General features: G+C 37.3%; 2 protein-coding genes across 4 annotated transcripts in view; one reads left to right on the top strand and one right to left on the bottom strand.

The window, feature by feature from the left end:
- LOC121385242 (zinc finger protein castor homolog 1-like) overlaps nt 1-16,103 on the bottom strand; it is an 87,484-nt gene that overhangs the window by 38,708 nt on the left and 32,673 nt on the right. The gene's annotated exons all lie outside the window — the stretch shown is intronic.
- Nucleotides 196-16,103, top strand: part of LOC121385241 (CDK5 regulatory subunit-associated protein 3-like) — a 28,345-nt gene continuing 12,437 nt past the window's right edge. Inside the window, exons 1-6 of one of the 3 annotated variants that reach the window (XM_041515835.1) lie at nt 196-324; nt 3,896-3,977; nt 5,951-6,085; nt 8,312-8,412; nt 11,137-11,185; nt 11,808-11,896. In XM_041515835.1, the coding sequence (XP_041371769.1) occupies nt 3,920-3,977; nt 5,951-6,085; nt 8,312-8,412; nt 11,137-11,185; nt 11,808-11,896 (432 nt within the window). In that variant the 5' untranslated portion in view covers nt 196-324; nt 3,896-3,919. The other 2 variants (XM_041515836.1, XM_041515834.1) reach the window with 2 other exon arrangements.

Here is a 16,103-nt window from a genome sequence, read left to right as displayed (position 1 = left end):
GATGTAATTTTCTACGTGAAATTGATGCCAAACAAGTGTAAACGCACGGCCGGCATAACTGCTAGTAGCAGACGTAACTTACGATGTTTCGTGAAATGGGGCCCTGGTGATGAAGCAATACTTTATTTCTCCACCCCATAGCCAACAAGTCGATTTCGAGTTGGTGCGCAAAATTAATGGTGAAAATACATCGAACAAAATGCAGGAGCTTCCTGGAATTGCGGATTTAGTAAAAATATCCAATCAAACATTTTCTTTCATTCAGCGACCAATGAACGCAGTTAATCTATAAAATACAAGGAAACGGTTTCCACGTGCGGAAATGTAATTTTCCATATGTTGTTATTGTTTTTTAGTTTGCTGTTTTCGAAGAGTCTTTAGCACTGCTGCAGGTTGATGAACTGTTCCGGGTTGTTTCGCCCCAAAACCATTTCGAACCTTGCGTTGTTTCGCCCCCAGTGACGGTCACTAGCTTAATCCTATTCACAGAGGGTTGGTTCGCCCTAAATCTTATTCGTAGAATCGTTTCGCCCCCCACCCCCCACCCCCCACCGTCCAATAAATTTATGTTTTGAAGTCTTTTTTTTTTTATTTATTCATTATTCATTACCACATAATTTTCTGTCTTTGGATATTAATAATTTGTTTTAAACATTTATTACCAAATTATAATGGTCATGGATCGGTCAACATCTTCTCCAATACGTCATAAAGAATATACAGATGTAACAATCAAGTGATATGATAAAATTAAAGCACCATATTATTTAATATAAGTAAAAAAAGATGAGAGAAAGAGATAGAGAGCTTTATCAGCTGAGCGAAATCAACATGCCGTAGTTTGCGTGTGAAACTGCCGTATGTTATATATATTTAGTAATAAGTACGTAGTATAATGTATATTTAATAAGAAACCACAGCACATCAGGATTCAGTAGTATGCAGTGTTGCTGTTCATGATTTAAATTATTAATAATGTGAATATATTGCCTGTATATTATCTAAGACCTGTACGTATTTTGTGTATCAAGTAAATGATATCGGAAATAAAAAAAATTATAACATTATTTTTATCTATAAATATAAACACGTAGTGTAGACTGCAATGTGTGAAATCTAAAAATCAGTGGATATAGGATATATTAGTAAATAAATGTACTTTATTAACAAAATAAAAATTATGGCAAAACGACTCGGTTAGAGGTACGAATTGACCCTGATCAAAATGACTTGGGTGAACTAGTAATAAGGGCGAAATGACCTGTTACCTGATGAACTATAGTTTGTCCTGTAGAAAGAAAGAAATGTTTTATTTAACGACGCACTAACACATTTTATTTACGGTTATATGGCGTCAGACATATGGTTAAGGACCACACAGATTTTAAGAGGAAACCCGCTGTCGCCACTACATGGGCTACTCTTTCCGATTAGCAGCAAGGGATCTTTTATTTGTGCTTCCCACAGGCAGGATAGCACAAACCATGGCCTTTGTTGAACCAGTTATGGATCTCTGGTCGGTGCAAGTGGATTACACCTACCCATTGAGCCTTGCGGAGCACTCACTCAGGGTTTGGAGTCAGTATCTGGATTAAAAATCCCATGCCTCGACTGGGATCCGAACCCAGTACCCACCAGCCTGTAGACCGATGGCCTAACCACGACGCCACCGAGGCCGGGAACAGCTAATTTTCATGCTATGGAATGGACTACAAGTTATTTATTTCTTAGACTTAGGTCGACAACAGTCACTTTTCCGATTTACGCACCCTTGTTTTGGCTTTGTACACAATAGATATAACATATATCCAATGGTAATTTTTTGACATGATATATTTCAGTGTATGGTTAGTTGGTTACTGTGGGAGTGGATGGACGAATTTTGGTACAGCGTTTTCTCAATTTTTCATACACTCTCCGGTTGATATCCAGGGAATATTTATTGCATATATATCATCAACGTCCCTAACTACGTTATGCTTCCAACTCCATTCAATTTGTTTTTTCGTGCACGGTTCGTGCAATTGAAATCTGCATGTCATTCATTTGTGAGGTTTTTTGTCCAGAATTATGAAAAATAAAAACATACCGACCTGTAAACAGCGTTGTCTGCTCGTTATTGAATTTTGATGGGTCACAGTTAGGAGACCAGTTTTTATTTTTATGTGGCGAAGCATTGTAATAATACAGCTAAGTTTGAATTTGAATAGCGTCAGTATTCCAATGATGTCACATTACGTCGCCTTATCATAACAATAAACAGGGTACATGATGTTTCCTTTTTCAGAATGCTTAAAAAATTCCAATGCAAAATTGCTATTGAAATTTTTTTGTTTGAATGTTACAAATTTTATGCAACGGTCTCTATGTGTTTGAAGAAACTATTATATATATAATAAAAAATTATACCATAAATTAATTTACAAAATTTGATTTCAAGTGAAATTACGTTGAGATGTGCTATATTTATTGTGTACGAAGCCAAAACAAGGGTGTGAAAAGTGACTTTCCTCAACTTTAGTTTTAAATTTAATACAGTACCTGGTACTAATTGTGTTAATGCTTGGGCCACACGATTTGACAGCCGATGTTAATTTTTGTGCTGTTTTGTCTTTAAACATTCATTCATTCATTTATTCATTAACACCCCCCTAAAAAAAAAACCCCAAACCATCAACCAAAACCACCAAAAAACTAACATGTGAAACAAGATTAAAAACAAGCAAGCAAACAAAAAAGAAACAATAATTAAAACATGCTGCACCCTGTTGAGTCGTGGTCTGTTAAATCGCGCCATTTGAAATTCTTCATTTTAAAAAGTAATATGTCACCTGTAGACTGTTTGTTTACGTTCCCAGTCTCGCAGTCAATTTTTTTTTATATATATATATGCTATTTTTTGTTAAGTTTTATCTTCAAAATTAATTTTTCTGCACATGAACCAAAATAGGGCAAAACATATTCATGACTCGTATGTACATTAAAATACTTGTTGTTTTCTTTATTTATGGAAAGAAATGAAATGTTTTATTTAACGATGCACTCAACACATTTTATTTATGGTGATATGGCATCAGACATATGGTTAAGGACCACACAGATATTGAGAGAAGAAACCCGCTGTCACCACTTCATGGGCTACTCTTTTTGATTAGCAGCAAGGGATCTTTTATATGCACCATCCCACAGACAGGGTACGTAGTACATACCACGGCCTTTGATATACCAGTTCAGGTGCACTGGCTGGAACGAGAAATAGCCCAATGGGCCCACCGATGGGGATTGTCTTTATTTATGGCAATCATGTCCAAAATATATATAGCATTTGCAGTCTTCTGCATGTGCATGTTTATATTTGCATACTGATCATTAGTTAACTATGTACATTTATGCAAATCTGAATTTGTTGAATCCAGATCCCACAAGATGCAGAAAAATGTGAAAGTATTTAATTTTGAAGCTAAACACACTGCAAATAAATTTATACGCATGACTGTCTTTGTCAGAGGAAAGTCTTCATTAAACCTTTTTCTTTCTTGGGCTGTTTGTAGTTTTCACTTGGTGTGTGGTTGGTCAAGGATTGATCCCCATCGGTGGACCCATTGGACTATTTCTCATTCCAACTAGTGCTCCACAACTGGTGTAACAAAGGCCGTGGTATGTACTATCATGTCTATGGGATGGTGCATATAAAAGATCCCTTGCTGCTAATCGAAAAGAGTACCGTAGCCCAAGATGTGGCGACAGTGGGTTTCCTCTCAATATCTGTGTGGTCCTTAACCATATGTCTAACACCAGATAACCATAAATAAAATGTGTTGAGTGTCATTAAATAAAACATTTCCTTCCTTCCTTTTTTCCTTTTTTCATTTCATTGATTGTTTTTCATTCGCAGAACTGGTCTGGATACAGTGTAAATATGTCTGAAGATGGTGTTCACAGTCTCCCCATTGATATCCACTACAACAAGCTGCTTGGTAAGCTAAACACTAGTAGCATGTTAATGGTGTATTCTACTAGAGCTTCTAGATTATGGTAGCCCTACTTCATGACTAGTGATATTCAATTTTGGGCTAGTAAATAACTACTATTGCCATGCCCGACAGCTAGTGAAAACAATTATCAAATGTTACAGTTGTCTATTTTGTAAATATAAATATCCTGCCCCCACGCCAACCCCCCAGATGTTAGTGTTTTTAAGCTATATCTCTCTTTTTAGGTGACATCTGATTTTTAGTATTATTGTATTAACTTAAAGTAAAGTAGGGCTAGTGAATTTTTAATCATGGCTAGTAAATTTTTAAAATCACTGATCCCATAGTTAGTGGATTTTATAAAAATTCTAGAATAGTAACATATGTGGCTAAACCTCCTACCTGCATAACCGCCACAGATATAAATACTACCACCACTCGCCCTTAAAGTGTATCTGACAAAATTGGGGGTTAAGCTGTGCATTTCAGAGATAACTGGCAACGTCTATGGTTACCCTTGTTCCACACAAAATTTGAGTCCTTTTTATTACAGGTACCCCATACATACATGTTTCAAGTACAGGGCTACTTGACACAGTGGTACTAGATGAAATAAAATTGCATACATTTTTTTGCCCAGATGAAACTATTTTTTTTTTACGACCAACACATTCACATTTATCACCAATCATAGGACTGGTGGTACACCTCGAACTTTGACCCAGCTGGAAGTTATTTGGTTTAGTGCTACCTTCAGGGCACAATATTTCACATGAACCATTATTCTGTTGGGGCGGGACGTACGCAGCTCAGTGGTAAAAACATACCGGCATCATGGCAGGCCATCGGTCTACAGGCTGGTAGGTACTGGGTTCGGATCCCAGTCGAGGCATGGGATTTTTAATCCAGATACCGACTCCAAACCCTGAGTGAGTGCTCCGCGAGGCTTAATGAGTAGGTGTAAACCACTTGCACCGACCAGTGATCCATAACTGGTTCAACAAAGGCCATGGTTTGTGCTATCCTGCCTGTGGGAAGTGCAAATAAAAGATCCCTTGCTGCTAATCGGAAGAGTAGCCCATGTAGTGGCAACAGCGGGTTTCCTCTTAGAATCTGTGTGGTCCTTAACCATATGTCTGACGCCATATAACCGTAAATAAAATGTGTTGAGTGCGTCGTTAAATAAAACATTTCTTTCTTTGATCCCCAACATTGGGCCCATTGGGTTATTTCTCGTTCCAGCCATTGCACAGCGACTGGTATATATAAAAGGCTGCGGTATGTGCTATCCTGTTTGTGGGATGGTGCATATCAAAGATACCTTGAGCACTGCTAATTTAATGCTAACAGAAAACAGGTTTCCTCTAACACTATATTATATATATATATATTTCAAAATTACCAATTTAGTGAAATAAACTAATATGATATGTGAATGAGATTTCTAATTCACGGCTCCGTTTAGAAATAGGAGCAAAACATTTTGTTGTTATCAAACATTTGAAAATAAAAAAAGGTCAGGTCATGGTCATAGGGCTTAACGTGCACATTCAGAGCAAGCTGTTGTAGTGCACGCCTGTCATGGGCACAGCTGTCAGCCCATACCAGTTTGTGACTGCTAACTGGCCTCAGTGGTGTCGTGGTTAAGCCATCGGACTTAAGGCTGGTAGGTATCAGCTGCCACCTAGAGAGAGTTTTGACAACTCTGTGGGTAGGTATAAGACCACTACACCCTCTTCTCTCTCACTAACTACTAACCACTAACACTCTGTTCTGGACAGACAGCCCAGATAGCCGAGGTGTGTGCCCAGGATAGCGTACTTGAACCTTAATTGGATATAAGCATGAAAATAAGTTGAAATGAAATAAATGTGACTGCTATTTTATTCATCATTCTTGTGACAAATATTTCTTTGTTTTAGGATATTCGTGCATGTATGCAACACATTGTTTGTTATGGATGATTATTTTTCTAGACTGGCTGGTGAATCGTCGACACTGCAATCAGCAATGGCAGATAGCCGCTGTCGAGATCCGACAGAAAATAAATGCGGCAATTAAAGATATGCCCGAAGTTGAGGAGCTTAGCAAGCTAGTAGTAGAAGAAGCAAGTACGACTACTAAGATACACATAGTTCTGGCCCTGTGCTTATAAATAAAACTTTTAGAGTCTAGACTCATATACATGTATGTTTGAAACTTATTGAAAAGTAGCAATATTTCAATTACATGTACAGTTGAATCCTGTTGGCTCGAACCCCGTCGGTGCTCGAGAAAATGTTCGACCCATCGGATAGTTCGACCGAACCATTCAGTCAACATCAGTTTATTCTATAGTTGTCCACATTGATGTTAAAATATACATATGGAAATTAATTAAGCAACACCAGTATTTGCTCAGACTGAGCGACTTTAATGAACTGGTTCTTGAAATGTGTCAAAGATTTCCATACCATATGAAATTTTCAATGAACAGAAAGGGATGAGGAGAAACAAAGCCAATAATACCATGACATATAATGTGGTTTATTTGAAGATGGTACAGATTTGGAAAATGTCTTCATTTCATTCAAAAAGATTACGAATTTCACTGTTGTTGCACAGACTTAACTGCCAGTACCATGCATACATCTGGTTCACAGAATTGAAGAATAATGTCTGGCAAGTCCAAATATTGACCTTCCATCAGTACCTCGTGTAACCTCCCTGCACACGAACAACTGCTTCAAGACGCCTCCTCATTCTTTGGATCAATCTCTGGATTTGATTTTGAGGAATCCTGTTCCAATCCTCATGCAAAGCAGCAGTCAATTCATTGAGAGTCTGGACAGGTGGGTCTCACTGTCGAACACGATGGCCTAAAATGTCCCACAGATGCTCAATGGGATTGAGATCTGGACTCATGGCTGGCCATGGAATGGTCTCAACAGTATTCTGTTGCAAGAACTGGGTGACAGCACGTGCTCTGTGAGGCCTGGCATTGTCATCCATGAAGATGGGTCTTGTGGCTAGAGGACGATTATCAAAATTGGGGACAACAGCTCTCTCAAGGATCTCCTGTTGATACCGAGGCCCATTAAGGTTACCACGAATGGTGATGAGGTCCATCATGCAACCCAAGGTAATGCATCCCCATTCCATGACTGACCCTCCCCCAAAGGGAACCGTCTCCTGGATATTGTGGGGAACCATGGCTGTGTTCCTTTGTCTCCAGACACGTGTACGACCATCCACCATATGCAATAAGAAACGACTCTCATCGGAAAAGTGAACCCTCCACCATGATGCAATGTTCCAGCAAACACGTTGATTACACCAGGCAAGTCGTGCTGCTTTGTGAGCTGGAGACAGTTTTATACGCTTGATGGGCCTTCTGGCCCTGTATCCTGCTGCTTTCAGCCGATTCCTGACGGTCCTGTAGGAAATGGCTCTCCCTGGTAACCACTGTTGTTTTAAAGATGTGCTTGAGTCCCATGAACGGCCCCTAACAAGTCTCAACAATGTTCTATCCTCTCTTATTGTTGTCTTACGGGGTCTGCCAGGTCTTGGACGATCTTTAATATTATTGGTAGCCCTGTGTTTGTTCAACAGTCTTGAAATGATGGAAATATTGCGCCCAAGTTGACGTCCAATTTGTCTGAGGGACATTCCTGCATTTCTCATGCCAATAATTTGCCACCTTGTCGCCTCTGACAATTTACGACGTACCATGACAATTATGGTACTGAATATTCAATGCAAACTGACAGGAGAGGGTGTGACATGTAATCATTACAAACTTGATTTCAACACTGTTGAGGGTATGACATTTCACGTGCATTGTTCGTCGTTGCACGTGCATTAAATATCTCCACGAAAGTCATGCTATTCAGCAAGATGCCACATGTTAATAAATCATTCAAGAAAATGCTCTATTTTCGTAATTCACAGAATTATAGGTCTATGAATTAGGTGTTGCTTAATTTATTTCCATATGTATAGTAATATGAGTCTTGTTCTAGAACTGCATCTCAATTCCTAGCATTTCATGCTTCAGTCTTAGGTCAGGTCAGGTCAGGTCATAGGGCTATACGTGCACATTCAGAGCAAGCTATTGGTGCACGCCTGTCCTGGACAGCGTCAGTCTTGAACACACCAGCATATTTATATCAATTCCATCCCCTGAATTATATCAGGATTGTGTGCTTCCACAAATTGCAGATTTTAAGTCGGAAGTCTAAAATTATGACACGGAATCCCAAAATATCTTTATAAATAATTTTGAATTCTAAAAAAAGAAAAAAGTCTGCAAATTCAGTATAGATCTGTAGATACACATGTACTTCATGTTATTTCAGATATCAACTATTTTCACTGTTTGAAGATTCTGAAACTGCTCAAAGATACAGAGACTGGAAAGAAAACCATCTTTGGCCAGTATGCGTCCCAACGTCTAAAGGTATGTTTCAGTCTTCAACCAAAGGTTGAACCGGCCTCGGTGGCGTCGTGGTTAGGCCATCTGTCTACAGGCTGGTAGGTACTGGGTTCAGATCCCAGTCGAGGCATGGGATTTTTAATCCAGATACCGACTCCAAACCCTGAGTGAGTGCTCCGCAAGGTTCAATGGGTAGGTGTAAACCACTTGCACCGACCAGTGATCCATAACTGGTTCAACAAAGGCCATGGTTTGTGCTATCCTGCCTGTGGGAAGCGCAAATAAAAGATCCCTTGCTGCTAATAGGAAAAAGTAGCCCATGTAGTCTCCAAATCTGTGTGGTCCTTAACCATATGTGTGATGCCATATAACTGTAAATAAAATGTGTTGAGTGCGTTGTTAAATAAAACATTCCTTTCTTTCTTTCTTTCATCCAAAGGTTGGGGCGGGACGTAGCCCAGTGGTAAAGCGCTCGCTTGATGCGCGGTTAATCTGAGATCGATCCCCGTTGGTGGGCCTATGGGCTATTTCTTGTTCCAGCCAGTGCACCATGACTGGTATATCAAAGGCCGTGGTATGTGCTGTCCTGTCTGTGGAATGGTCCGTATAAAAGATCCCTTGCTACTAATGAAAAAATGTAGCGGGTTTCCTGTCTTAAGACTGTATGTCAAAATTAACCAATGTTTGACATCCAATAGCTGATGATTAATTAATCAATGTGTTCTAGTGGTGTCGTTAAACAACAAACTTTTTCTGTTTTCAGCCATGTGGCAGGATCTAGCTCAGTTGGTAGAGTGCTCGTTTCAGGTGCATTGATAGAAAGACTGATTTCCCTTGGTGCTCCCATTCTCTCATTGTTTTGTTTTTCTTGTTCCAACCAGTGCCCCAAAGGCTGTAGTTTACATATGCTGTCTTGTCTGTGGGGAAAAAAACGGAAGGAAATGTTTTATTTAATGACACACTCAACACATTTTATTTACGGTTATATGGCGTCGGACATATGGTTATGGACCACACATATATTGAGAGAGCAAACCCACTGTCGCCACTTCATGGGCTATTTTCGATTAGCAGCAAGGGATCTTTTATATGCACATACCACAGCCTTTGTTACACCAGTTGTGGAGCACTGGCTGGAACGAGAAATAGCCCAATGGGTCCACCGATGGGATCGATCCTAGACTGACCGCACATCAAGCGAATGCCTTACCACTGGGCTACATCTAGCCCCTTGTCTGTGGGAAAGTGCATACAAAAGATTCCTTGCTAGTAGTGGAAAAAATGTATCAGGTATTTTTAAAACTACATGTCAATGTACCATATGTTTGACATCCACTACAACAAGCTGCTTGATAAGCTAAACACTAATAGCATGTTAGGTGTGCTCTAGTGGTGTCATGAACCAAAAAAAAACCCCTATTTTACACTGTCATTGGAATACGGTATTTTCTTGTCCCAACTACATGTACTCCCCGTGAACAGTACCTTTTTTATTATGATGTTTATTTTGTTAATGTGTAGAACTTCTTGCGACCTGCGAAAACCATTGAGGGTATACAGACTTTGCTTTTTAAGGTGCGCAGGTGCGATCGCCCTCGTACAGCGCACGTAATTTCAATCTGATGAGTGAAAAACCATGCACATTACACTCAATAAACGGTGCACGTAAAATAGATGGGTATATTTATTTCCACTATTTACAAAAATCAACAGTTTTCATAGCTCATTTAGCTGATAGGAAGGTCCTTTTATTAAAACAGTAAAAATTAAAAACATGGCAGTGGCTTCCATGCAGTCGTTAAACAGGTATTTCTTGTTTTTGAACAAATCGGGAAATACTTGTTTAATTAACAATTTTGTAGACGTACCAGTCAAAATCCAATTGGAGCTACACTGCCTATTTTATTTATTTTGGAGAGTGATTTTTCACTCGCCTTAGCATATTGAGGTGTGCGATTTTCCACTCACCTATAATTTTCAAAAACCAAGGACTTGGTGTATGAGCATGAAAATAGAGTTCCATGTCCAAGTCTTTCCATACTTAAAATTTCTCACATTGAATTATTGTCAAGTGTGCCATTGATTACTCTTCTGCTGTTTTCAAAATGGAGAGGCCTGCGTGAACATGGTAATGCATAAATTGTTACATGGTTCATACGCGCCTGGAAAACCCTTGAAAACCCTTGAAAATAAACTAATGTATTCCAGTGCTTGAATACCCTTGAAAATTATCTTGCGGTCTGGAAAACCCTTGAAAATGATAATTTGATGTCAAATAAAATATAAACGCCTAAAACGGAGGCTTTATTTACTTTATTTAACATGTAATTAAATTATTTGTTTCATTTCCGTGGCACAATCAAATGCCAATCGTCCGGCCAATCGATGTTTACCGGCTCAGTTGACGTGTGAATGTTTGTTGTTGTTTTTTATCTCGCGATGCGAGAATCACGCGGCCACGAGATCCAAGCGACAGCGTTGACATATTGGAAAAGAAAGTTTGTCACTTTTTGCCGCTGGGTATTTAGCAAGTTCAGGGAGCGTGTCAAGTTAATGAATCTATTGTAAACCCACAAACATGGTTGGCACTTGCTTGTTTAACGACCTGTGGAAACTGTAAGGTCCTGGAATTTGGGTAAATTGACCTGGAAAGTGCTTGAAAAACCCTTGAATTTTGACTTCCTAAAGGAAGTGTATGAACCCTGGTGTTAATAATGACATTATTTTGTTTTGTTTGTTAATTTTTAGGATTGGTCGGAGATAATCAAACTTTATGAAAAAGATGGTGTTTATCTGGGTAAGTATGATTTTTTTCAAGCATCATCAGACCTCAGTGTAAAAAAGATTAATTGCTCTCCCAACTCGTAGTCCTTCTAAAGCCTTCATAATTTTTATTTTTTTATTTTTTTTTTAAATAATAATTTCTGTTTGGTTTTGATGTAAACATGTTTTGCAAATAGCAAGAAAACACTAAACTTGTGTGCAATTTTTGAAAAAGGTCTCTTCAGAAATAAATAAAACTTTACCATAGTAAAAAAAACCCAATGTTTACAATGTTATGGCCACCAGTTTGTTTTATGAACTAGTGTAGTCTTGCAGTATGTGATATAGTGATGTGATATAGTGTGAAAACAAATGTGCATTTCAAAATAGCAAGTTGGGTAAATATGCAGGTGGGTTTGGTAAAATATTGTGGTATCAGGAAAAAGAGTGATGCAGAAAAATAAAATTGGGAAGCAAAATACGAAAAGAGTTGGGAAAATGCTAAAGTAGGGTGAGCTGCACCCTCCCTGAAATGGACCAGCAAAAACATACATGAAGGTGTTTTTTAATGTTAAATTAATATAAGCAAGACAAAAATAAGAATAATAAAAGTTAAAAACTGACACAATGTTTTATGTATTTTGTTCTTATTGTAGCTGAAATGGCTCAGATGGTGATACGGAATGTCAACTATGAAGTGCCAGCCTTGAAGAAACAGATTGCAAGATGTCAACAAACACAGAAGGTAGAAACTGGGCTGACCTCTGACCTTCAAAAATATTTAGATCTGTATTTATTAAGCCACTTTTGGTTTTGATTGAAAACATATTTTATATTGCATATAATATGTATATATATATATATATATATATATATATATATATATATATATATATATATATATATATATATACACACACACACACAAAAGGATAGGGCACAAGTTATCCAACTTATGAGGCTCTCTCCTAATTACAGACACCAGCGTAGGAAGGTGGCAAAAAGTGTGGGGGGAGGGGGGGGGGGAACACACACATATATATATTACTAGTTTTTTGATAGGATTGAACACCCGTCCAAAATCTGTATTTCCTGAGGCACAGCCGAAGGAAATACAGATTTTAGAGGGGCGTACAATCCTGTATGCCTGTCAAAAAAACGTGTAATGAATTTATTACCTTTTAGATATTTGTTTTATAATTAAACTAAAATTACACTAACAGTCAAACTTTTAATAAAGTACACACACATTTTGAGTTTGAGTTTAATAATAACATTAACATAACATCAATAAATAAATAAATTACAGCTTTTTTTTTTAACTGTTTGGGTATTAAAGCCGCACACCCTAGTTCCATCCAGCGAAAATAAATTATAATTTGGTTAATCTACAAACCTGTAACACACTTAGATCATGTTTTTATCAAATGGAGTGAAAAAGCAGGTTTTATATCGATAAATACCATGGGAATCCCCATGTCCCAATTGCTTGAAATAATTTTGAAAGTTAGTATTCTGATGTCACCGGTAGATGTCGCTCGAAGCACAACAAATGCCTACGTCACGACAAATTTCACAGAGTGCGCACAGACTAGGGGTGCGTTCTTTTCACCTCTCCTGGACATGTTCCAACTGTTCTGTCCAGGTTGTATCCCTTCTCCAGATATCGTAAGACTTAGCAAAATTATTGGTTTTACGGGTTTGTAACGTTTTGTATTGAGACACTTACTTGTCTGCTTTATTGTTACTGAAAATGTTCACGAACTATGAAGAAAAATCTCACAAATGAACAACAACAAATCGGATGTTGATTGCGCGAACCGTGCACGAGAAAACAAACCGAACCAAAATGATAACGGTCACGTGGTATACCAACATCTGTGACGTTTACACAGGAAGATTCCCTCTAAAAATAGATTGGACCTCGCTTGCTTAACGTTTTTTTCTCGATAACACGTCTTGTGAAAAAATGCAAAAAATGCATTTCGTGGTTTTACAAACATCAGGATTAGCAAAAAGCACTTCAGGTGAATGGAAATGTGTATTCTAAATAATAAAATGTAAGTAAAGTGCAATTTTATTTGTCAAAAATGGGGTTTAATAGCGAAAAACAACGCCGTAATGGTTAACAAATAACTGTAACTAGGGTGTGTCCCTTTAAGAGTGTCAACAAGGATTCTGTTTTTTTTCACCCTGAAATCATTTCGAGAACTGTGTTTCACAAAGGGAGACAACTCTTAGCGCCTTATTATCTTGCATGTTTTAAACGTTTACGATTATGTTGTAATCGTATCGGGAAATCAAAATTGAACACCCGCAGCTGAACGAAAATATTTTTCATGTTGTACTAACTTGTAGAACCTGTAAAAAAGCATGTCGATTTATTACTTAAAATATGTTCATGATAATTAGCCCAAGTTCTAACACAGTAACTGATTACGCAATGCTATATTCTAGCATTAGATTTTAACACGCAAAAAAACTACAATTTAGCAAATTTTTGGCCAAAAAACATGCTCAAGAAATCATCAAATAAACAATAAAAATTAAATTTACCGAATTGTAGTATTCCCATTTATAATGAATTCAAGTCTTTTAACAAATTTAATTGGTGAGGTGTGCTGGAGAAAATTTTATCGGTCTCATCTACAGTTTGTATTTTCGTACAACCGGTGAAGCAAGTCGCGTGACATTTCTTACTGTATTTTCACGCAAATCCTGTATTTTCCCATAAATGAGATGGTGTACTTGTGGTATGCATTGGCTATTGATCTATCAAAACGCATGAAATTTATCTAACAGTTAATAACTATAAATACATTTAAAAATATATAAAAACCATCGCTGCTGCTACAAAGTGGGGGGCACATGCCCCATCTTGCCCCACCCGCTTCATACACCAGTGACAAATATTACATTGTACAGTAATGGCGACTGCAATTTTCCAGAAATAAATCGATGAAAGTAAACACAGGTGTTTAAGCATTATAAATATATGTAGTTACATTGTACATTACCAATCTATGTTGTCTGTAAATTCAACCAAATCTTGAAAATAAAACCCCACTTTAATTTCTTTGTTTTTAGTATTTCCTTTTTAAGTATGGTATAATATTTCAAAAGTAAAATCTGTTTCTGATCTACTACAGGAGACCCATTTGTCTAAAGTTTGTATGTAAGGAACTGTATTTATTAAAGGGACATTCCTGAGTTCGCTGCAATTTTTAAGATGTTATCGGCTAACAGAGACTTTTTGATGACTGTAATTACATATAAAATATATTTTTCTACATAAAATATTAGTGGCTGTATATTAAACATGTTTCTGATCCTTCTAATATTTGTACTAGGTTAAATTTTTTTTTTTTTCCTAAAAAAGATTTTTTCGTACGTACGAAATTATTTGAAGACAAAATTCAGTTTGGGCTTCTTACAAATATAAAGATGACCAGAAACACATTGAATATACAGACACTAATATTCTAAACAAGAAAATATATTTAATGTGTAAGTTTAATCGTAGAAATATTTTATTAGTCGGAAACATCTTACAATGCAGTAAACTCAGGAATGTCCCTTTAAACATGAATACTGTATGACTGTTATTAATGCACGTAAGCCTTAAATGAAGACAAAATAATGATGTACATGTCCCTAAACACCTGCATTTATTGTAAATTATAAAATAAACATGGCTGTTTAGAAAAGCTACACATGACTAAGCAATAAGTACCTTTTGTAACTCCGCCTAATATGTCAGTTTGTGTAATCAATTTATAAATAAATGAGAAATAATTTGCCAGTCTTTGATACACCTAAGAACAAAACAAATGTGATTGGCATTCAGTTTAAGAAAACTCTTATTTAAAATTATTCAGTTTAAATCCTATTATCTTTATGTCTATTACAATTAAGAAATGAATGTGCTCTGTTGGAAGGAAATGTTTTATTTAACAACACACTCAACACATTTTATTTACGGTTATATGGCATCGGACATATGGTTAAGGACCACAGATATTGAGAGAGGAAACCTGCTGCTGCCACTACATGGGCTGTCTTTTCGATTAGCAGCAAGGGATCTTTTATATGCACCATCCCACAGACAGGATAACAGATACCACGGCATTTGATGTACCAGTCGTGGTGCACTGACTGGAGCGAGAAATAGCCCAATGGGTGCTCTATTGGTGTCGTTAAAAAAAACTGACTTTTTTTCCTTCATCTTTTGTAAAGACAGTTCACCACATTGAACCTTAAAGGCATACTGTCATGGATTTAAGGACCTTATTTCTCTGAAAATGGATAATAAATAAAAATTACATTAATTGTTGGAAACCAAATCTAGCTATTGCATCATCTTAACTGAACTATGTTGGAGTGAAATCCATGTCAACCCTCTCGGCAATTTTAGTTTTTGAATTATGGACCATTGCCATAATTCAGTTATTTTTACAAAATATCATTAATAAATGGAGTATGGTGATTATGAAGATGATTGAATAAAGTACATTTAGGGACAAGTCAAATTATTTTTGTTCAGGTAATACTTTGTTAGACCATTAAATAGGTCAGTGATCTGTGACAATATGCCTTTAAACTTTCTGACTCTTATGGTGACTTGCAGAGGGTTTGAGGTTGAATATGAACCTAGCAAACCCATTTGGCTACATTTTGTCAGGACACTTATATGAATAATCTAATATTACCCTGTAAACAATTGTTTTAGCCTCACCCAGTTGATTGTGGGGGAAGGGGTTCATCAGGTGGAGTTCATTCAAACCACCCTACTGGCCTCGGTGGTGTCGTCATTAAGCTATTGGACATACAGTTGGTAGGTACTGGTTTCGCAGCTCTGTACCGGCTCCCACCCAGAGCGAGTTTTAACGACTCTATGGGTAGATGTAAGACCACTACACCCTCTTCTCTCTCACTAATCACTAAGCATGAAA

This window comes from Gigantopelta aegis, chromosome 11 (genome assembly GCF_016097555.1).
Source record: "Gigantopelta aegis isolate Gae_Host chromosome 11, Gae_host_genome, whole genome shotgun sequence".
NCBI lineage: Eukaryota > Metazoa > Mollusca > Gastropoda > Neomphalida > Peltospiridae > Gigantopelta > Gigantopelta aegis.
This window is presented reverse-complemented; position numbering and strand designations above follow the sequence as displayed.